At 38.4% G+C, this 23,305-nt stretch overlaps 1 protein-coding gene across 1 annotated transcript in view; it reads right to left on the bottom strand.

The window, feature by feature from the left end:
- Window positions 1–23,305, bottom strand: part of cnnm2b (cyclin and CBS domain divalent metal cation transport mediator 2b) — a 58,288-nt gene extending 34,983 nt beyond the window's left edge. Inside the window, exon 1 of the mRNA XM_079811574.1 lies at window positions 21,695–23,305. Within this exon, the coding sequence (XP_079667700.1) occupies window positions 21,695–23,144 (1,450 nt within the window). The 5' untranslated portion in view covers window positions 23,145–23,305. The remainder of the gene's footprint in view (window positions 1–21,694) is intronic.

Here is a 23,305-nt window from a genome sequence, read left to right as displayed (position 1 = left end):
GGCGGGTGCACAACAGGTGTACACTCTGCTTATTACACACACAGCAGCAGCACACAAACATTTTTAAATATTAAAAATAAAAGGATTCCTCTCTGGAGAAGCGTTCAGTCTTTCCACTCGCAAATTCCGCCGTGTAAGTGCAACTGGCTTTTAAAGGGAATGGGAGATGAGACTCTAATTGGTTTATTGCATGTGATGCCCAAAACACACCCATTATTGATTTATTATAAATCAACGTCATCTTCATCCATTATTTAGACACTTACACATGTATATTGTATATAATTTTGTAGGGATAATAGCTAAGCAGTAATTTGTGGATGTGAGCATGAGCATGAGAACATCTACTGCTCCCCCTCAGCTCTTCTGAGACTCATTGTGTGCTCTTTTCCACCATTTCCAGTTTAAGTCTTGGAATGCAGTTTGTCATATTTTTCCATAGCGTAATTCCCACCATAAATAGTCACGTAAGGCAACAAGGCCACTGTCTCAGACAGACAGTGATCAGCCTTCTCAGAAAATATTTTTGTTCTGACAACTACTGGGACACTGGAAATGAACGGTGGGATATCACAGATTAAGTGACGTATTTCATAAGAGGACTGTCTGAGAAAACCATTACATTGTTGTCCAAATACTTGACCCTAAATGTAATTTGTAACCTTGTACCCATAACCTATAAATAGCTTTAATCTTTTAAAAAGATTGTGATTAAAAAAAGGACATATACCCCAAAAAAATCTGGGTATAAATACATAGACTTGTATGTCAAGATCAGTAAAAATTGTATGACAAAGCAAGTTTTGTTCAGATTGTAAAATAATATGTGGTACAACTCCTCAATAACTTGGGATTTTTATAAATGAATAATTCATGACAGTAAAAAAATATTTGTTACCTTAAAATAATGAAAATATATTTAAAGCCTTCTTTAAAGGGGCTATATGCGTTTTTCTGAAATTTAAACTCGCGACTGACACCTGTGGCCAAAAAATAGAACTGCTCTCATTTTCTGCTCGCTCTCGCAGCGGTGGTGACGTCACATCCGCAGACAGCGCGGGAAAAGACGACCCGCCAGAAAATAGGAAAAATAGGATACAGGCTTATAGGTGCACCCACTGTGAGCGGACAAGGTGTCAGTATGCTCATCAGGAGATGTTTGAGTTATAAATGGTAAAATAAAAAGGCTATTGTTACGTTTATTTTGGGGAAAAAGTTGCATATAGCCCCTTTAAAGGGGTGGTAAAACACATTCTTTCGAAGGCTTGATTGTGTTTGTGGGGTGCACTGTAACATGTGTTCATGCTTCGCTTTTAAAAAATTGCATTATTTTTCATATATTTTACCTTTATTCTACACTGCTCTGTCCCTCCTTGTAAAAACGGTCTGATGGTTTCCGGGTTCTATGAAGCTGGTCCCTCAAAAATACGCAATGGGCTCAGATTGGTTAGCTGGCCCAGTGTGTTGTGATTGGCTAACCGCAGAGTGCACGTTTGTCGGAAACGTCACACCCCTTACCTTTACCAGTAGACGGTGCTTTGGTAGTATTAGAAACAATGGCGTCAATAAAACATACCAATTTGAGCCCAAATTGGACCCAGACAATTTTAGTGAAGATGATCGAGCAGAACCTGTTCAGTCCTCAAAGGGATTTTTTTGAGTAAAGACTGCGGATCTATAGTGATCACTACTGAATGGCACCGTGACTTTTGTATTTTTAGAACGATTATAGCCAAATATCTGTTGCAAGAACTATTAACCCAAAACGAACACTAAACATTGGCTTTACTATAGTAGCCAAATCAAACACAGAACCATGTTTAGCATGCCTGTAGATAAACAAGCATGTAGATAAACAATACATAAAAGCTCTAATCAAAGAATAATTTACACTAATTCCAAGTTCGCTGATGAGATTTTTAAAAAGTTTGTAACGTTAGGTGTTTGTCAGATAACGTTAAGTATGAATGAGCATTTAACAAACTGGTTTGCAGAGCCAAACAGCGTTGTCATTTGTTTACTACCTTTCTATAAAGTACAATTAACAATACAAACTATTACAGGAAAACACATCATCGACGCAAAATAAATCATACTTACAGGTTGTGGCCCGTAAACAGCTTCTGTTTTTAAATCCATCTTTCAGGACAAGCCGTTGTGCGAATCCTGCATTGAACTCGCAAAGATTGTGGAAGCTTTTCTCCGTGAAATGTGCAGCGGGAGCCGCGCGCGCCCGTTGTGCATTCACACTGGCAGTGTTTGTCTCACGCAGCTGAACCGCGGCTCGTGTATTGCAAATACAGACGAATATTGTCCATTATCTCACATTTTCCGGTCTTCTCCTCTGACCCCTGTCTGTCTCGTGCTTTGATTAATGATGGGCAGCATATATCTGCTGCAAATGCGACCTGTTCCCCTCTGTCTCATACACACATGCATATAACATGTTGTATGTTAAATGCACTGCAACACACCCCTGTCCCTAGGAAGGCTGAACAAAGTGGATCTGCAATCCGGATGAAAATAACAGCGTTTCGTCGGCATTGCGGCAACAACACTCCAGCCTACTAACTATACCACAACAACTCTTCCCCACAGCAATACAAAATGGCCTCGCCCCCCCTTATTTAATATTCTCGGAGGAGGGGTTTATGTAAATATTGAGGCTGGTGGTGTCAGCAGCCCTGGAGGAATGTGTGTAGTCCCTACCGGCCGTTTGCTGTAGTCCTTAGAAATTGATTTCTTTAAAAGCAAATATCTCCTTTTGCTTTCAACTTTGAACGTTGTAACTTTGCAGATGTTGTTTATGCTCAAACAGCAACATTACACACTAGCTAAAGTTAGAAAAGTGAAATTGTGTTTTACCACCCCTTTAAATAATGATTAAGATGTGTACACCCATCATGTATTCAATGTATAGGGAAAATATATTATATTATTTAATTATTTTTATGATGTCAGGGAGTCATTAAATAGTATGAAAATGATATAAGTTTAAAAAAATATAAACATACTAGGAACTTGGCAAGTGTTTTAAACAAAAAAATGTAAAAGATTTTGGTAACGCTTTAGATTACAGCCCGCAAAGTACTGCATAATTAAAACAAATTTACAGCATGACTTTCGGTAATTATTGTGTGCCTATAAAGTACATACATGTAGGTATAAGGGAACAATATGAAAAGTTAGGGGAATAAAGGGGTAACAACCAGGACAATTAACAAATTATTGTAAGTATTTTAGAAGTAGGGGGTACTGATTCTACTATTATGATAGGCGAACCGAAAAAGTGTGATACACCACCCACGGTAAGAACCACGATACTCTCATGTCGAACCGAACACGCCCCGCCCCCTGCTGCCCTCCCAGCTTTCACTTCACCTAATGCCACAAAAGTATTTTTTTCTTCTTTGAAATTTGAATAAATAGTAATTAGTACAGTTTTAACAACTAATACGAGATGTATTTTATTTACTAAATACTTTTGTCTTCCAAGTGCATGTCACATGACTTGGGTGATCGCTCAAGTTGCATGGTGGAAGGACAAAGAGAGCCAGTTTCCCCATTTAGCCAGGTAGGCTAAATGCAACCCATTTAATGCAAGTCCCAGCAACATCGTCATTTTTGTAGCTTGTTACGAAATTAAAAAAATCTCTTCTCACCTCAGAAAACCGCTTTCCTGTCCAGTCATGTCAGCCATTATACTCTGCTCGTAGCGCACACTCTTCAATTAACGTTTAATGTGCAAATGCGCCGGCGCGCGCTGTATAGCCCTATCACTTCATAAAGCACAAAAGAAACTATGAGCAACGTTACGTTGTCAAATTGTAGGTCATGAAATAAAAGTAAAGTACCAATAAATCATGTAACTGGTCTGACGTGTGTTAGCTGGGAAGGCATGCAGGTATGATATTCATTCTGCTCATCAGGAGCAGTTATATTATTCATTAACAGTCCACGATGTATTGTGTTTTCGCCATGGTAACTGTTGTTTCCATAACCCCAAAATACCACTTTATTTTCACTTTATGTTATTTTGTTTCTTTTTAAATTAATATGGTGGCTATTTTATTGTATTAACAAAAACTGCTATTTAATAGCTTTAACTTATAGGCCTATTTATTCTTCAGTATTAGTCATATTCATACAATTTATGTGTTTGTTAAGTAGGCTAAAGTGGGACATTACTTGTGTGTGTCATCAATTTTATTAAAATATATTAGCTTTATTTTTTTAAACAGTATGGTAAATGATAAAATTGTAAAATGAGTAGATTATTTCGAACTAGACTACTGTGGAGGCATTTATTTATTTTATTTTAGTTTACTCAGGTATGCCAACTGCTCTAAAGAAAACATGAAGCCAGCATATAAAAGTTAAATTATTGTTGTTGTTATTATTAAGTTAAAAGTGAATCTAGTGTTATTATTGCTGGTGCCCTGCCCTGAACCCTGCCTCCACAGCAAACCAAACCAAACCGTGGCTCCAAAACCGTGATATGAACCGAGCCATGGCATTGGTGTATCGTTACACCCCTAACTCTCATGCACATGCTGGTGACAGTTGGTCGGAAGTGAAAAGATGAGTAAATTATGAGAACACTTCTGGGTGCACTGTGTTTTCTTTTAATACATAATACAAGAGACAAAACAAATCTAAAGAGAAGAAGGAATCTTAAGACTCATTAGTGGAAATAATAAAAAAGAAGAAGAGGAACAAGAGGAAGAAGAAGCCAAGCAAGATAAAAAAATTATTACAAAAAGGTATGCAGTGTATGTTTTCACTAAATTGCTCCCAAATGTAAGCTCGTTGCCTATCAAAATAGTAGAAGTACCCCTTAGTTCTAAAATACTTGCAGAATAAATAATTTGTTAAGTTTCCTGGTTGTTACCCCTTTATTTCCCAAACTTTACACATTGTTCCCTTATATACACACGAACGTACATTATAGGTACACTATAATTACAGATTTTGGTGACACCTTATTTCAGTGTCTGTTACACACGTTACTTGTACTTTAGTAATTAATATAAATTGTGCTTAATTACATGTAACTAACCTAAAACACACCCTAATCCTAACCCTATAGTAAGTACATTTAGTTAATTATTATAAATCAGTACTTAAATGCTTAATTACACTGTAACACAGACACTTTAAAATAAAGTGTACCCAATTTTTTTTCTATTTTCTCTTTATCATGTACATTATTCTTTCCACAAGATGCACAATATAACTCACACGCAGAGTGAATTAGGTTGCAGGATTTAGATTTATCTACAGTGAGCAAACATGCACCACAATAAATGCTGATTCGTTAGAAAAGTTCAACATGGTAGAAGTAGTACTAGTAGATCAATGGTTAAGCATCTGCACGTTCAGAAAAAATAACAGCAAGGAACTAAATTTACTCTCTTAATAATGTGCCCTGGAGCAAGACTCCTAACCCCAGCCTATTCCAATGGGGACCGTCCTGCAACTGGTATTACTGCTGTTCTGGATAAAGAATGATCTGCCTGCTTAATAAGAAATACTGAAATTAATGTGCTGTTGAATCCTAATCAAAAGATGAACACTATGTATCCATACCCCAAAATAAAATACAGAAGACATTTTTAAAAAATCAAAACAAACTCTTTAACCCCAAAAATGCTGGAAAAAAAAATCAGGTCAAGTTTATAATAGATTATTTTTTTAAGTAATTTTAAAGTCCCAGTGCAAACCCCCAGAGTGATTATGAACTCCAGCCAAAACAACCTCCAGATAATGCTGCTGCAAATCAGCCCGTTTTCTAAATATAAGCTCCTCAGTGCATGTTCCTTTTTTCCTGACAAATATAAATGGACTTCAAATAAGATTGATATCATCTGAAGAAAACAAATTTAGCAATTTCATCGCTTTGTTTACATAAAACCCAACTGCTGAGTGCAAAACTCAGTTTACTCACTACACTGACCTCCTTGTTAAAAATGATTCATTTCTTTACTCTGTAACTAAGCCAACCAACACCTTTGTTTCCTCAATGAAGGTTCACAATGAATAACAGTGATCTGTCTGTGAGCGTTGCATTACAGGAGCCGGAGCTCTGGGTTAATGCTACTTACAGATTCAGCATCATTAAGGGGCCGTTTAAGCACAGACAGACACAGTCACAAGACCTCTCCACTATTTTTAACACTAAAATGTTGAAAATTATTGCTAACAAGCAGCAGGATATGCAGAATATGCTTGATTCAATTCATTTCTACTCAGGAGTTACTGGCTTGATCAACAAAAAATACTTATTCGAATTTATTGGTTTATTTTTATGGGTGAAAAGAGCAATTGTATTGTTATCTACTAGTATTCATACAATACTAGTAATACAATAAATAAATAAAAGTATAGACAACACTAACAATAGAAACATTGCAAACTACAAGGCATGCATTCTTCAGGTTCATTCCACAACATAAAAAAAAATTACTCCCTTAACTTTTTATCACCATGGGTTTGACTCCCTCATGCCATTCCCAGGATTTGCAGGACTTTGGTTAGGCTAATTCGGGAAGCATCATCTTCATAGGTGTCCTTGGTGCACTTATCTAACAGCGGTTTCATTGTGATATCCAGTCTGTTGGAATGGTGAACTATAAGGAGTTATAGATAAGACTGGCAAAGTGAATGAAATAGATACAACGTTGCTACAAATTGCATTCTTATACTGTGACTACAGTGACTATGCTGTGTGGATTAAAGGGATAGTTCACCCAAAAATGAAAATTAGCCCATGATTTACTCACCCTCAAGTCATCCTAGGCGTGTATGACATTCTTCATTCAGACGAATACAATCTGATTTATATTAAAAATGTCCTGGCTCTTCCCAGCTTTATAAAGGCCGATGGAAAGGAATCCAACGGACATTGGCAGAAATCATGTTCATGGATGAGCAAATGTATTAAACATTGTATTAATGTCTGGTATGAAGCAGGGCAGGCCGAGAGCCGCGGGAGTCCAGCAGAGCTTTTATTATGCTTATGCTGTAGTCAGCCACTTCTGCTCTTTTCTGAGTGTGTTGAAAGTTGTTATAATGTTACTCTGTGCGTTCGCTCGGTGGCTGCTATGAGAGACTTGTTGCACTTTGGCAATACTCCAGATCAATATTAGAATGTCATATTAAAATAAAACATTGGATGACTTGTGTTGCTAAATTGGATGCAATTAGTTTTAAAATATATTGTATAATAGAAAAAGCTCTCTCTGATTATGCAATGTTAGCCACTTGACAAAATAGTGTCGTCTGTGAGGCATGGTAAAAACATGCTACTCGTGAATCAAGAAAACAATTGTTTATTCAAACAATAAGACTAACCGCATTGAGCTATATAACAATTATCAGTTTTTTGTTGATAAATGTATCCAAACAGGTGTTTTCATGGTTTCTATGAAAGTAAAACTGGAAATCAAGAGCCAATCGAGGGTGAACGCTGATATGACATGGAACACCATACTAATACTGTGTTTGACCCCCTTTCGCCTTCAGAACTGCCTTAATTCTACATGGCATTGATTCAACAAGGTGCTGAAAGCATTCTTTAGAAATGTTGGCCCATATTGATAGGATAGCATCTTGCAGTTGATGGAGATTTGTGGGATGCACATCCAGGGCACGAAGCTCCCGTTCCACCACATCCCAAAGATGCTCTATTGGGTTGAGATCTGGTGACTGTGGGTGCCATTTTAGTACAGTGAACTCATTGTCATGTTCAAGAAACCAATTTGAAATGATTCGAGCTTTGTGACATGGTGCATTATCCTGCTGGAAGTAGCCATCAGAGGATGGGTACATGCTGGTCATAAAGGGATAGACATGGTCAGAAACAATGCTCAGGTAGGCCTTGGCATTTAAACGATGCCCAATTGGCACTAAGGTGCCTAATGTGTGCCAAGAAAACATCCCCCACACCATTACACCACCACCACCACCAGCCTGCACAGTGGTAACAAGGCATGATGGATCCATGTTCTCATTCTGTTTACGCCAAATTCTGACTCTACCATCTGAATGTCTCAACAGAAATCGAGACTCATCAGACCAGGCAACATTTTTTCAGTCTTCAACTGTCCAATTTTGGTGAGCTTGTGCAAATAGTAGCCTCTTTTTCCTATTTGTAGTGGAGATGAGTGGTACCCGGTGGGGTCTTCTGCTGTTGTAGCCCATCCGCCTCAAGGTTGTGCGTGTTGTGGCTTCACAAATGCTTTGCTGCATACCTCGGTTGTAACGAGTGATTATTTCAGTCAAAGTTGCTCTTCTATCAGCTTGAATCAGTCGGCCCATTCTCCTCTGACCTCTAGCATCAACAAGGCATTTTCGCCCACAGGACTGCCGCATACTGGATGTTTTTCCCTTTTCACACCATTCTTTGTAAACCCTAGAAATGGTTGTGCATGAAAATCCCAGTAACTGAGCAGTAGGGATGAAACGATTACCGGTTTCACGATAAACCACGATAAAATTTAGTGACGGTTAGTAATATCGTATAAAATTTTATTATCATTAAAACCGCGTGTGATTATCACGGTTGTGAAAACTCGCGGTAAATCTTGTCCAGTCAGCGTCAGTCTGGCGCACCGCTGTTTTCTGAATGAGGAGAAATGGCAGAAAGCAGTGACAGCACTCGGGGGATTGTTCTGCCTTACACTGCCGTACCCTGTCTTAGGGTTGCCACCCGTCCCGTAAAATACGGAATCGTCCCGTATTTACAAGCAAAATGACGCGTTCCGTATCAAACCAATACGGGACGCGATTTGTTCCGTATTTTACATAGGTCACACATAGTTCAATAAACACACACGGATTTTGCAGTGTGGAGAATACTGATTGCAAATATAAACAAATCAATTTCACAATAAGTAGTACAGGAGCTCATTTGTGCGTGATTGCGTTTTAGCGGCTTTGTTGCCATAGCGGCGGAGTCTCGAGAACATGCGCTGTGCCGTGTGCCTGAAAACTTGCCCGTTTCTTAAAAAACATGTCGAGCTCGCGTCGCGTGCGTCCAAACGCAAGACAATCTCCAGATATAGAGCTGAATATCAAAAAGGTATCAATGGGTCTGTCCAGTAACTCAGGATGAACCTCAGGCCAACTGCACACTTTGTGAGAAGCATTTCAGTGTCTCAGACTGACTGACTTAAAGCAACAGCGGTGACAGACACATCTGTGCTTCTAAAGGTAGCCTATAGTTTTTTTTTAATGGATAATATCTTAATATAATATTCCATAAATTATCAGAGCTTGGCAGACAGAATTATTATTTTTTAGACAGGTTAATTAATAGATTATAGCCTAATAAATGTAATTATTAATTTATAATTTAGCTACGATAATCATACATAACCAATAATCCTGTCGTAAAAAGTTTATGACATTTAAAAAAAAATTTTGATAAAAATGGGACCAATAACTACATGATAATATAGTCATAATTTAAGTAAATTAATTAAAAAAAATTACATTTTTGAAATTCAAAAAAGTGATTATTGGTTCAGAATGACTGCTTAAAGGGACAGTTCACCCAAAAATGATAATTCTGTTATCATTTTCTCACCCTCAAGTTGTTCCAAACATGTATACATTTCTTTATGTTGAACACATAAGATTACTATGGAAGTCAATGGTTCCCCCAAAGAAGCCTGGTTACAAACATTCTTCAAAATATCTTCTTTTGTGTTCAGCAGAATAAAGAAACTCATACAGGTCTGGAACATCATGAGGGCGAGTAAATGGGTGTCCCTTATTTTGCCACACCAAAGGTGGCAACCCTACCCTGTCTGCAAACATGCCAGAAGAAAGTCGCTGTAATAGGGAAAACACTTCAAAACTACGAACGCAAGGCAAGTGGACTTTGACCTCAATACCAAACCTACGTCTGGGAAATAATAACGTGAAGCGAACGAACAAATTCAGACAAGACTAGGGTGACATTTAAGGGATAATAATCAGTGTTTGACATTAACAACCGCCATTTGCGAGTGTAACGTTATTTCGGCTGCACACTAGCCACTCTGGCTGTTGAACTTATAATAGTCTTCTCAAAAGCCATCTGTTATAATCGCGTTGCGCATTATAAGCACTTACACGTGCTTCTATTGAGTTTATGAATGCAATATCTCATAATCAGAGGCGTTCAGATTAGCGGAGTTTTGTTCGGAGCGCGCGCCGCTCTCACACGCTGAAATCTGCACTCAAAGCAGAGATAAACGTGTGCTGTACGCAGGAGATTCATTCATCATACAGTGGATGACTGTTTTTGTTCTATTTCAGCAGCGAAAATGGTTTAAAAAAAACACAGCAGAACCACAGCGCATCTGATATGACGAATTTAGGGACCGTCTGTAAAGTTACATACAACATTGGTAACGTTATACACGTTTCAAACTTCAATAGCATTTGAAGAGAATGACAGTCATAAAAAGACTGTAAAGTGTTCATTTAGGTGTCAGGTATGATGCACACATTTTGATATTTAATAAAATAAACTGTCAAATCATATGGAAATATGGATATGCATTATTTCACTAGGATACTGTTTGGGCTCCAACACAAAATATGCTAGATTTAAATGTGTCTGATAGAACACTGATGAGAATATTGCTTGGGAATATATTTACAGTGATAATATTAGAGATTATATTTACGACAAATTATTATTATTTATGTGTTATGCGTTGCTATTGATGACAGCCATTAAGGAAGGAAATCCCACAGAATCTAGCTTAAAAAAGTGCTTAGAGCTGCTTTAGTTATTTGTTGTTTGTTGAATTTCAAATATAAAACTTGTTGAAATGTTTTAAGTGTGTGCATCTGTTCTTTTTGAACACTTTCATTTCGTTTGAACAAAACCGTGATAATATTGATAACCGTGATAATTTGGGTCACTATAATCGTGATGTTAAATTTCCATACCGTTTCATCCCTACTGAGCAGATTGTGAAATACTCAGACCGGCCCGTCTGGCACCAACAACCATGCCATGCTCAAAATTGCTTAAATCACCTTTCTTTCCCATTCTGACATTCAGTTTGGAGTTCAGGAGATTGTCTTGACCAGAACCAGATTCCTAAATACATTCAAGCAACTGCCATGTGATTGGTTGATTAGATAATTGCATTAATGATAAATTGAACAGGTGTTCCTAATAATCCTTTAGGTGAGTGTACATTAGATTATGCACACAAATATTAAAACAATCATTTAATGTTTTGTTAAATAGTTGATCATCTATTAATCAGGAGATCATGTCTGTAGTACTGAAATGTAAACAATAACATAAATGATTAGAAATATCCAGAAAATCAATTCAGCGTCAACTTCAATAGCGTACTCTTCAATAGAGTTGCTATGTTTCCATGTTCTTATTAATCAGTGATTTGAAGAAACAATCATTCTTCCTGACCAATTTAAGCACTCAAATGAAATGCATCCTTTGATTGAAATGGGCAAATTAAGTAGATTTCTAGGCAAACTATACTTTTAAATGTGAAAGTGAAACAGCTATGGTAACAAAACACTATTTGATACATGCAAATGTGCATGTTTTCAATCCAAGCCAACTAAGCTGCAAATAACAACTGATACAACAATGAAAACAATTCACTGGGGCTGGACTCCATTAAACTAAAAGCAAAATAAGAAAAGAAAGGTATACCCTCTACAAGCAGAGGTTAATTAATTACATTTCTTATGAAAAAATAAATTATATAATATAAAAAGTGATCATAAAACAAGTATTATACACTTCATGCAACTGGGCATGAAATATGATAAGATGTAAGTAAGAGCCATGAAATTTTGGGCCTTACATGATAAACTCCTTAACAGGAGTTAAGTTTTGTCATGTCTTTATCTGACACTAGAGCTGTATTTTATAAACCTCCATGGAAGCACCCGTTTGGCATGGATGTTTTTCCTCTCACTAAGAGAGGGAGAGAGAACTGCTTACTGCAATCAATGATGCCAGCCAGAGCTCTTCTGGTTGGAAGACTTCCATGCCAGAGCATTAGGCAAGGGTTTGTGTCGCTTGTAATTTACGACATTGAGGGAAACGGGCAAAAGGACAATATGGGAGGGGGGGTTGGGGGAGGGGGGAGGGGGCATGGCACGGAAGCCTTGGGAATGCCAGGGGGCAGTTTTGAAACACAAGTGGGTTCTGCAGCTCTGAATGTGTTGTGAAGTAGGTGGCAGAGAGAAAGAGTGAGAAAGGCAAAAGGAGAGTTTGGAAGAGAAGTATTATGTTGAATTTGCTTGATCTTTAAATTACAGTAAAGCAGGAGAGCTGGATCCAAATTTTCTTTCCAAGAATGGAAGTACAGTGGCAGACCTCAATTTAGGCAGAAGCTTCAAGGGAGTTTCAAAAGACAGCATTAGTAACATAATATTCCTCTGATACTCACAAAGATTAATGATGTGTGAAAACCTAAAAAAAAATGCTTTTAAAAGAAAAAAAAGAGCTAACTTTTTAACCTTAAACCATTTAACAATCTGTCCTCCGAACGGCAAAAACGTATTTAAAAACTGTAAATAATAACATCCAAAAAGTATTTTTGGAAAGCACATGTTTTCATTTGTATTTTTCTGGAAGGTTTCCAGTTTCCAAGCGGAGACAGATTAATGAGTGAGGATACAAGCAGACGTCTGAATCAGAGAACAATCTGATTGCATAATAGTCAGGAAAAATAAAAGGCCATTACTCAGCACTCAATCTTTGATTTGAACAAGACTTAACCTAATTCTATTAGAAGTGATTTTGGCACGCGACTTCTAAATAACTATTTCGAAACACTCAAACATTGAGTACAAAATATATTCTTGTTATCTTTGTTAAAATGAACAAGACACAACAGAGGCTAGTAATGCAAGATCAGACGGACTTTGTTGAGGTACTGGCACTACTCAATTGTTTTACTAATCGGTTTTAAGGCCATTTCATGTTCTTGTACCAGAATTTGAGGAATGTAGGCCATTTGAAAAGCCACGTCTTAGTATGCGCTTGAGCTGCACACATGGAATGACAATGTTGAGCATGCTCACTAACATTTAACCCTCCTGACAGAACTGACTACTACTGCCGTTAGCTTGCCAAAATCAAAACAACATCACTACAGCACTTTAATTCTGAGTACATTCATTTTTTCTTCCCTATTGTCACAAATATCGAGTGAAACGACTTCCTGAATGAGAACAAATCTAGGACGGTACTTAATTTTGTCCTTCGGGAATTGATTGGATTGTTGTGGTTTGCTATTGCTGTGACCTCATGTGAGTGACAGGTTGTCCCGGCCTTAACACGTCATCTGAGGCCATGTTTACACCTGGTATTAAGATGCATTTTGGTCGATCAGATCATAAGTAGTAGACGAAGGAGACACATACACCTGGTGTTTTAATCCATCTCTTTTGGGAGGGTCTATGGGCAGTTAAAAGTATTAAAAGTAGTTTTTTTTTCAGATCTTTCAATCTAATGGACAAAATAAACTCACAGTTTACATATGAATGCGCCCGGAGACAACGGAAAAACATACGGAGAGCATCCGCTTCCGTTTCTGCCTTGACAGACCATGACCATGAACGCTGTGAGTGCATGTTAGAAATCAGTAATGGTGAGAGAACACCGTGCAAGGTACGATTTTCATCTTCAAACCAAACTTGGGTCTTCAGCTGACAAAGTTTGAATTCCATAGGGCTAGCACACTTCCAATAATGTTTACGCATTAGGTCAGCAGGCGGTGTTTTGTGGCAGTTCAAACACATTCAACCACATGAGCGTCTACACTACGAAAGCAATCCGGTCAAATGCGTTTTCGGCTACCTATGGACGTGGTCGAAAGTGGACAAGCTCAAAAAGTTACACCCTGCCTGTTTACACCTGAATTTTGTGTCGTCCCCTTGGGATCAGATCGACCAAAACACACATGTTTAAACAGTGCCAGAGAAAAGACAGGATGTCAATTTATGGGAGGAGAAGTTATTTTAATGGGTGTTATGCTCAACAAACTTCAGTATTCTGTAAAACTGATTGCATCGCTTGCGGTTCATGTCTTTTGTATGTGCCTTGCTAAATATAGAGCTGTTACTCAAGATGCCTTCAAAGAAGTGAGCAAAGATGAGCAAGCATAACCAATGGCCATCGCATATGCAGATTGACATAAAAGTTGTTTTTTTCTACTCACTAAAATCCTAACCCTACTCACTAAAATCGAATTAAACGGCAACAATGAAAATAATAATTAGCTGATTATACCTTAAAGAACATATTGCTGTCAGTTCATACTGCCGTTAACACTTTCTCCGACAAGCGGATGCGATAAGACCTGTTTTCCTGTTTGATCATGTTACGTTCAACATAACGTCTATTAAAATTACAAGGGCACATGAATTAAAAATAATTATGTGAATGGAAAAATTATTTAAATAATAATAAATATTGCAATATTCCATAAAAAATAAGAATTATAAATTAAGATTTTATGAAGACTTTAAGACAATTTAAGTCACAGTTCCAATAACTTAGGAGAGAACTTTCTAAAAGAGACTTTACTACTGACTCCTAAAATCACCAGGAGAAATATGCGCAGGGTTCCTTAACAACTGTGCAAACATGCCATAGACCTGCTTGTAGGGAGGCTTTAGGACTGCAGATGTGGTCAGAGCAATAAACTGCAATGCCTGTAATGTAAAGCGCCAGAGACAGTGCTATGGGGAGACAAGTAGGACAGCTGATCGTCCTTGTAGTGCCAAACCACATGTAACCATACATCCCCTCCAGACGCTCAGTGCTGCACTGTGTCTTCTGTGTTATATTTCCACAACATGAAGGTAAAATCTTTTGGATTTATGAATGGACTGCTCGTTTTAAAATCTTCCTGGTCTACCTTGTTATGACATCTGCTTCAAACATTACAATGCTCGTGACAACTCTCGTTAACTCTACAAGTAAATCCACTTCACCAGCTAATTACTCTTCGACAACGATATATATTGTGAAATACAACTAGGCTCTACTTCATGAAGTAATATTTTGGATATATTGGCCAAAAAAGTATGCAAGTAATTTACATTTTTTAAGCAACTTTAATATTTTTTTTATAATATAGTTGTTAAAAGATTTGAAGCAATTTACAAATAATAGGAGACATAATATAAAATAAAGATACAAATTATATAAACAGTGCTTTAAGATTTTCAGGTACACTAGATGCATTTCAATAATTAGCCTATACGTAAAAAAAACTGCATAGATTTCACTGTATGATACTATTACATTAGGGCTGGGCGGTATGAGATATTAGGGGTGTAAAGGTACACATATTCGTACCGAACCATTTCGGTACAGGGCTTCCGGTACTGCACTAAACGGTACGAATGCCATCTTTAACAGTTAAAGAATATACATTTCAATATATTCATGACAACTCTCGGGATGTTTTAGCATGTTATTGAATATGGCAAAGTTAGGATAGTTCACCCAAAAATGAAAATTCTGTCATTAATTACTCACTCTCATGTCATTCCAAACCCGTAAAACCTTTGTTCATCTTCGGAACGGTGACTCCAGTGCTTCAACCTTAATTTAATGAAGCAACGAGAACACTTTTTGTGTGCAAAAACAAACAAAAATAATGACTTTATTCTGGCCTGTGCCACTCTCCTACGGCCTACGCGGTTTACGTTGTAAATACAGCGCAGCTCCCGCGCATGCATCGTGGTGCTCCCGTGAACAGCATCGGCTGCCGTAGATCTCGAGAACGCTCCACAACGGAAACTGCGTAGGAGACTAGCACAGGCTATAACGAAATTGTTGAATAAAGTTATTTTTGTTTGTTTTTGCACACAAATAGTATTATTGTCGCTTCATAAAATTAAGGGAAACTATTTAAATGTTGAGAAATCAATCTAACTGGCTGCAGGATCAGCAGAAGCCAATCAGCTTGTGCCATGCGGTAATGATGTGATTGCTTGAAGATTGCATGTAAAGGACCTATTAGCCTGCGCCCTCTAGAGTTTCATAACTGAACTAGATTTACAGATATATATATATATATACCGTCATACCGGCCAGCCCTAATGTATTAGTGTTAGTATAATATGGAATTGTGAGTCTAAGTGTGAAACCATAGTGTGTTCAAAGGGGGATCCCACACACTGCATCCAGCAGAGTTCCTGCCAATATCACGCCACATAATCCCCAAAGGCAAAACAAGTGTTACAAAGTACTGTACGCTCCAACATCCCAGCAGAAATCACTACACTGGTCAACTGCTTATCAGATGAACAATGTCAATATTGAAGATGCAGGGTGCCACACAAATTTATCTGATTCCATTGAAGAGGATGTTATTTGGATTGAGCATAACAGTAAAAGAAGGAGGCATGTCATCTATTATGAGACATAATGCAGCCATAACTAGGCCAAGTGAAGTGAAAAAGAATTCCCACGTTAAAACAAGAGGGAAAGGAGGTTGCTGAATCTGAATTAAGCATAGATTGCCCTACATTAGCAGGCTGGTGGAATGGTTCAATACGTGCAAGATCTCATGTGGAGGCCAACCACCTTCAGTGGCCCTGCATTACAATAATACAGCAAGTACTGTACTGTAAATGAACTACTGTGGTTTATGACATCTATAGATGTCACTACTGATTACATGCCATGTGCAAACGAATATGCAGGCTTTTTACAGAGTATTGGTATAAGTAAAGGTATAACAATATGAATATTAGATAAGATGAAGTAAGTCTCTACAGATACATATAACCATAATGACAAAAACATGATCACAAAACACTCATTTTGGAGATGCAGATGAGTGTGGAGTCACTTTGTAAGAAAGAACTGAAGCCAAGAGTTCATCTGCATGATTTAAAATGATAACAGATCTTCCTATCTCGAACCAAATCATATTGAGGGTTAGTGAGTTCAGGAGAGTTAGGCTCTGATTTCTTGACCTTTGTCTTTATGTACTTTGTTTTATGTACTTTGTTTTATCTGTTTTATCATGTCGTTCCATTTATAAACACACATACTTTGTATACATCACATATGGTAAACCCAAGAACAGACCTTGTTGGTCCTATTGCATCACAAACACATTTGCGCATGTTATGTGCTCTATGTGTACGTGTCAATCATTGTTTAGATGTAAATAAAAGCTTAAATTAAATCTGTTCATTTAAAGCGATCATATCTCTTCACAAGGCTTGGATTAAACTTTGTGTTTTAAAGATTAACTAAACTCTTGTGGGCTTAAAATTACATGAAAGTGAGTAAATGACGACCGAATTTAGATTTTTGGGTTTGATTTTTTTTTTAAACACATTTGTTCACTTAATAATATATGTCACAAGCTGGAAATCATACAGTTATAAATAAGGTGTTTTTGAGACAAATTTGAAGACCCCCCCCCCCCTGGAAAATGTTGAAAATGTAGAAAACATTACAGAAAAAAGTTTGTAATGTATAAAAAATTGGACGTACAAGTTCAATGAATGCAAAATGTTCTCAACTGTCTCACATTGACTCCTGGCCAGTGGGCAATCCTTATTGTTGAATCATTAAATATTTAATCACAACTCTGTTTAGCATAATAAATATTACTACAACTAAACTTGCATACTAAGAGTAAAAAACAAAATACACACTGAACGTGCAGCAAATGCCTCCTGAACTGCGCAGCTTTGGGTTAAGCCCAGATGAACTATGCCATTCTCATTAAACACAAAACTGCTGTTTGGCAAGGGTCCCTTTATGACACACTAATTATTTCAATCATAAAGGAACTAGTCTGTAGCTCTAGGAATTTTAGGGCTGACCTTCAAGGTCATGATTGCAGTCAGAAGTCCTTCTCTTTCGGACCCTAATTAGTTGACTATTATAAGTCCATTTTCCTCCGTCAGAATTGAGCATCATCTACCTCATGTTCAAATGCTATCATGCAAGTCGGCTGCTGAAATAATAAAAAAAGCTATTTTTGCCACTCAAAAAGCAACATCAAAGAAAAACAAATTACACTTTGAAGGTGTGCTTGGCAGGAGTGCTGTATTTTGTTCCTACTTTGGATGGCTGTGCAGCTCCACAAGAGGCATTAGATTAATTAACACTGACTTACAATACAAAGCACTCTGAACTGAGAGAGTGCTCGAACCGCAGCCAGATTGACGTGAAACTTTGTGCCCACTCCCCTAATCAGTCATTAGAATACCAACAGCCAATTGTGAGTTTCCTCTGGAGAGAAGCCAAGAATAAAAGAGTCCAAATCATAGCCAATGTTACTAAAAATGTTGGTAACAGTTCAGGGTCAGATTCTCACTATTAACTCGTTTCTTATTGGCATTCACATTACTAGGATATTGGCTGTTTATTAGTACTTATAAAACACTTGTACATGAACTGAGAACTTTTGACATAACATACTACAAGAATATCCTGTTTCAGAACTGAAAATGTCCTTGTTAGTCCAAAAACATTGTTTATTGTAACCAAGCCAAGATAACGACTCGTGGAATCCTATATAGGTGAAAGACCGTCTCTGCAGATGAAAATCAACGCCTACTTCATCATTGCAACTTTGCCCCCGCCCATTTGCATGTTAGTGAGATGACGAGGAGAGAAGTGCAATACAGGAAGGACTACAAATAACACTACCTTCCAAAGGATCCTAATGCTAGGAATGTGGTTATTTATTTTCAACAATGTGAATGTCTCAGTTGAGCATTTTTTATTTGCGTTCGGTACATTTCACAGTGGATTCTTTGGTAAATCATCAGGCTTTGCAAACAGACTTTGATGACCGTAATGCGACAACATGCAAGTAACTGTATTAATTCTAATACCTGATCTGTGACCATTCATTTCTGATATGTAATGATTCATGTGCAGTCAGATGTTCTCTGTCTATGTGTCTGTAAATTAAACCAGGGACTAAACAGTAAACTTCACATTGTTTCTTTTAGTAAAATGAAAATAATCTGTTAAAACTGATTAAATTATAGTAAGCGATCAAAGGAAGCTCCCTTTACAATTGCTGGAGCTGTCAATCAAATAGCGGAGTTCTGAACTTGCCCCAAAACTCCCGTAATAATCAACAACATTTCTTATTTACATGATCGAGATCACTGCATTCATGTGATTCAAAATGTCTGTGATCGGCTGCAGTGCTCATCACTGCAACCTTTAATGCCACAATCTAAATTTAATGCCATAGATATAATGCTCTAATCAACACTTTTCACGATTAGTTAACCTTGAGAGCTGTCTGTTACAGCAAAAATGTGCTTAAAGTTTTTGAGAGTTCCACATGAAATACTAATGGCCCTATCATACACAGGGCGCAATGCAGCACCAGGAGCGACGCAAGTGTTTTTTGCTAGTTTCAGCCCGACGCAGTTATAATTTTCACGTCCAGCGCCACATTGTTTAAATAGCAAATGCACTCGCGCCCACCTGTTCGCCATGGGCATGCTGGTCTGAAAACGAGGTGTGTTCAGACGTATTGTTGGCACGTTGCTATTTTGAGGCAACTGAAAACGACTGCACCATTGACCAACAAAAACCCGGTCGGAAGTCAATAGTGCAGTATTTTGTGTGTTATTTAAAGGGCGAGTTAGTAATATGCGCCTATAGGCGGGTGCACAACGCGCGTACACTCTGCTTGTACACACACAGGGACGTGCAGCAGCACACAAACATTTTTTATATTAAAAATAAAAAGATTCCTCTCTGGAGAAGCGTACAGTCTTTCTGCTCGCAAATTCTCCATGTAAATAGCGAATCCACCATGGTGCAAGCGCAACTGGTTTTTAAAGGAAATGGGAGAGGAGACTTTGCACGATTATTGCACGTTACACCCAAAACACACCAATGACTCATTAAGAGACTAGGTACAATCCTTTTGGACCATGCATATGGCGCGCCAACGTTTGTGTTTTTATCCATTGTTAAATTGTCTAAACTAGCAAAAGTGTATTCGGACACGCCCTACGTGCACCTGATCGCCTCAGACCATAGCTTTGTCATATGACCCAAACTCCCGAAGTAATAAACTACAATCACAGCAGTAGGCTTTTACACTGGCGTCCCACAGCAGACACGCTCCTACAAACAGTGTTCAAATCAGAGTGCTAAAATCATGTCAACTTTTTGATGACAAAAATGTTAAATGTATTAATATATTAATAAAGTAGTTGATTTTGATATTATGAAAGCTGGTTTGACATTCAAACAGGTTGGCAGAGGTGGGCATGCTGTCATAAGATCTTAGTTATGAGGCTGTCTAATGAAAATTGACAATGTAATTGGTTATTCCATTTAGTATGTTTAGTCTATACATCAATGTCTTTTTAAAATCTATAGAGGGAATATGCTATTAAATACAATTTTCTCTTACATTTTCTTTACTTTTATTTCTTTACTCCACAGTAATGACTTTTAGAACTTTTTTTTTTATTTTCGACTACTTAGAAAACACCCATCAAGACTCGCACAAAATACAGATTGTTGAACTGGCATGTTATTTCATGCATTATGAAGTATTACACCTAATAACCCCCCTGAGTCATCCTTTAGCAACTGTGAGTACACCTGCAGTGTATTTCCATTGCATCACTACATTCTCACCACTGCTGCAAGCATTAACCCTTAGCTCTGTGAGGGCACATCGAGATACCACACTTCCCTGCACTTAGGCACATTGTAATACGTTTGTAGGGTCCTGAGGGCAGCAAGTGGGGTCAAATAGGCTAAAGCTGACAACTCAAAATAGTTTTAAATAGTGCAGGAACACTCAAGAAAGAGTAAGCAATGGGTATGGAGAGGAAGTATTTAGCTAGCTCTGAAATAGGATGACCATGAATGATAAACTAGACCTTGTGTGGAAAAAGCTCAAATTATTACAATATAACAAGTTATGTCCATCAAAGTAACACTAAAGTGTCTTATTCTATATATAATTTCTAATAGATAGATAGATAGATAGATAGATAGATAGATAGATAGATAGATAGATAGATAGATAGATAGATAGATAGATAGATAGATAGATAGATAGATAGATAGATAGATAGATAGATAGATAGATAGATAGATAGATGTTTAATGAGTTTAAAATGCTTTTTTATTCTTAAGTAGGCTATGATCCATGATACCACAAAAAATGCAATCTATGTAATGCTGCAAGTTGCCCATTTAAAAAAAAAGTTATCTCAATATAAGTGAGTTTAAATCATTAAAGGAGATAGAGTTAAAAAACAGAGCATTTTACATGATAACATGAGATGAAAAGATGATGAAGGCATACCATAGCCTATGTGCGCTATTACATAATAAAATTAAAACGAAGCACCTTCCCTTTGTAAATTGAATGAATGAATTATGCCTGTCAGGTCAATGTTTAAATACCTGAATAGAAATGTTGGACAAAAACAGCTAAAATGTACTTTTTTGAAGAAAAAGAAATGTCGAATCTGTAAATGAAATCTAGTCGTGCGTAATACAGCCGGTGCGTAAAAGGCACGCGACTGCGCCTTATATATGCCATTACGCATAATAGTGTAGCTTTCATATAACAATAAAAACTTTTATGCAACGTAGACTAAAATAGCAGGAAAACACTAAATGACACACTGTTCAAAGACACAGCTTGAGCATCATCTTTCTCACCTTTCTTGAACTCCTCCAGCATAGCGTCGAGTTTAGTGTCGTTGAAGACGAAATGTAAGGGGTGGCTGTAGAACTTCGTTATCGTCTTCAGAGGGGTGCAGTCGTCGGGATCCACAAACGCAAGGTCCTTCACAAACAGCAAGTCCACGATGTTGGACCTGTCGCCCTCGAATACCGGAATGCGCGTGTAGCCGCTCTCCATGATCTCACTCATGCTGTTGAAGTCGAGCGTGGCGTCGCCAGCGATCATGAAGCAATCGCGCAACGGGGTCATCACATCTTCCACGGTCTTAGTCCTGAGCTCGAGCGCGCCCTGAATGATGTTTAACTCCTCTTTCACCAAGTCATTATAGGGATCCGTGACCCTCAACATCTCCAAGAGCTTCTCTCGGTTGTACACGGTGCCAATCTCCTGTCCGAGGAGATAATCAAGCAGTTTACTTACCGGGTAGGACGCAGGGAAAGTGAGCAGCATGAAGAATTTGGTCAAGAAGATTGTATTCGCACCCACAGCGAGGCCGTGTCGTGAACATATAGCTTGAGGCACAATCTCCCCAAATATCACAATGCCAATGGTTGACATCACTACAGCTATCAATCCAGAACCGGCGATATCATCCAACAAAATGGTCAAGGTCGTGTTGACCAGAACATTCCCCAGAAGAAGCGAGCAAAGCAGGTAGTTCCCTTGACTCCTGACAGGTTCGATCTTCCTGGCGTAGTTCTTCTCCTTCTCCGTCCCGCAGTTCTGGACGATCTGGAGCTCCATGGGATCCAGCGCCATCAGACCCAAGTTCAAGCCGCTGAACATGCCCGAGAGGCAGAGCAACATGGAAATAAAGGTGACCTGAAGCCAGAAAGGGAGCAGGAACTTTTTCTCCTCCACCACGATCACTTTGGTGTCCTCTCCATCGTGATAGATCCACGTGGTCTCCGTCCACGGGTCGTGCATGCCAGCCACAGCAGGTGTGGAAGTGGCGATGCACAGGTAGTACGACTTGCTCCTCTCAGTCTTTCGCAGAGGTTTGACCTCGATTTCCACGATGCCAGAGGTCTTACGATTTAAAATGATGTTGGGTAAGATGAGGATATCTGAAGTCCTGATGCCACAGGGGTGCAAACCCGACGTGTCCTCCTGACTCTTGTTGTCTCCCGAGGAGCTGTCGATGTTGCCAATCACTCGACTCCTCTCGTGTTCCGTGAAGGCGATTTTGGACCACGTCTCGTTGTTAATGTTCTGCCCGTACACCCTCAATTTCACCCGAGACCTCTCACTGACCCGCAAATAGCCCCTGTCCATGAAGGAAATGTCGTCCGTGTCCTCCAGTCTCAGCCCGATGATGACAGTCTCCTCTCCCCCTCCTTCCTTGCCACTTGTGGGAGTAATTAAATAACTGCTTGCAGTAAAGAAAATCAAAGTAAAGGCTCGGACCCGGCTAAGTGACGCCATTTTTTGAGGGGGTACTGAAACCGACGGTTGATAATGGACAGCCTCTTGAATGAAAGGGCTTTTAAAAATCAGAGCCAATCCGGCTTCATCTCCGCTGCGCGTCGCCTTGACTTGTGCATCAGTCTCGCTGAGTCCCACTACGCGGCTGAAACTGATCACAC

Source organism: Gobio gobio, assembly GCF_949357685.1.
Source record: "Gobio gobio genome assembly, chromosome: 3".
Taxonomy (NCBI): domain Eukaryota; kingdom Metazoa; phylum Chordata; class Actinopteri; order Cypriniformes; family Gobionidae; genus Gobio; species Gobio gobio.
The sequence above is the reverse complement of the archived record's forward strand: the minus strand, read 5'-3'. Positions and strand labels throughout refer to the sequence as shown.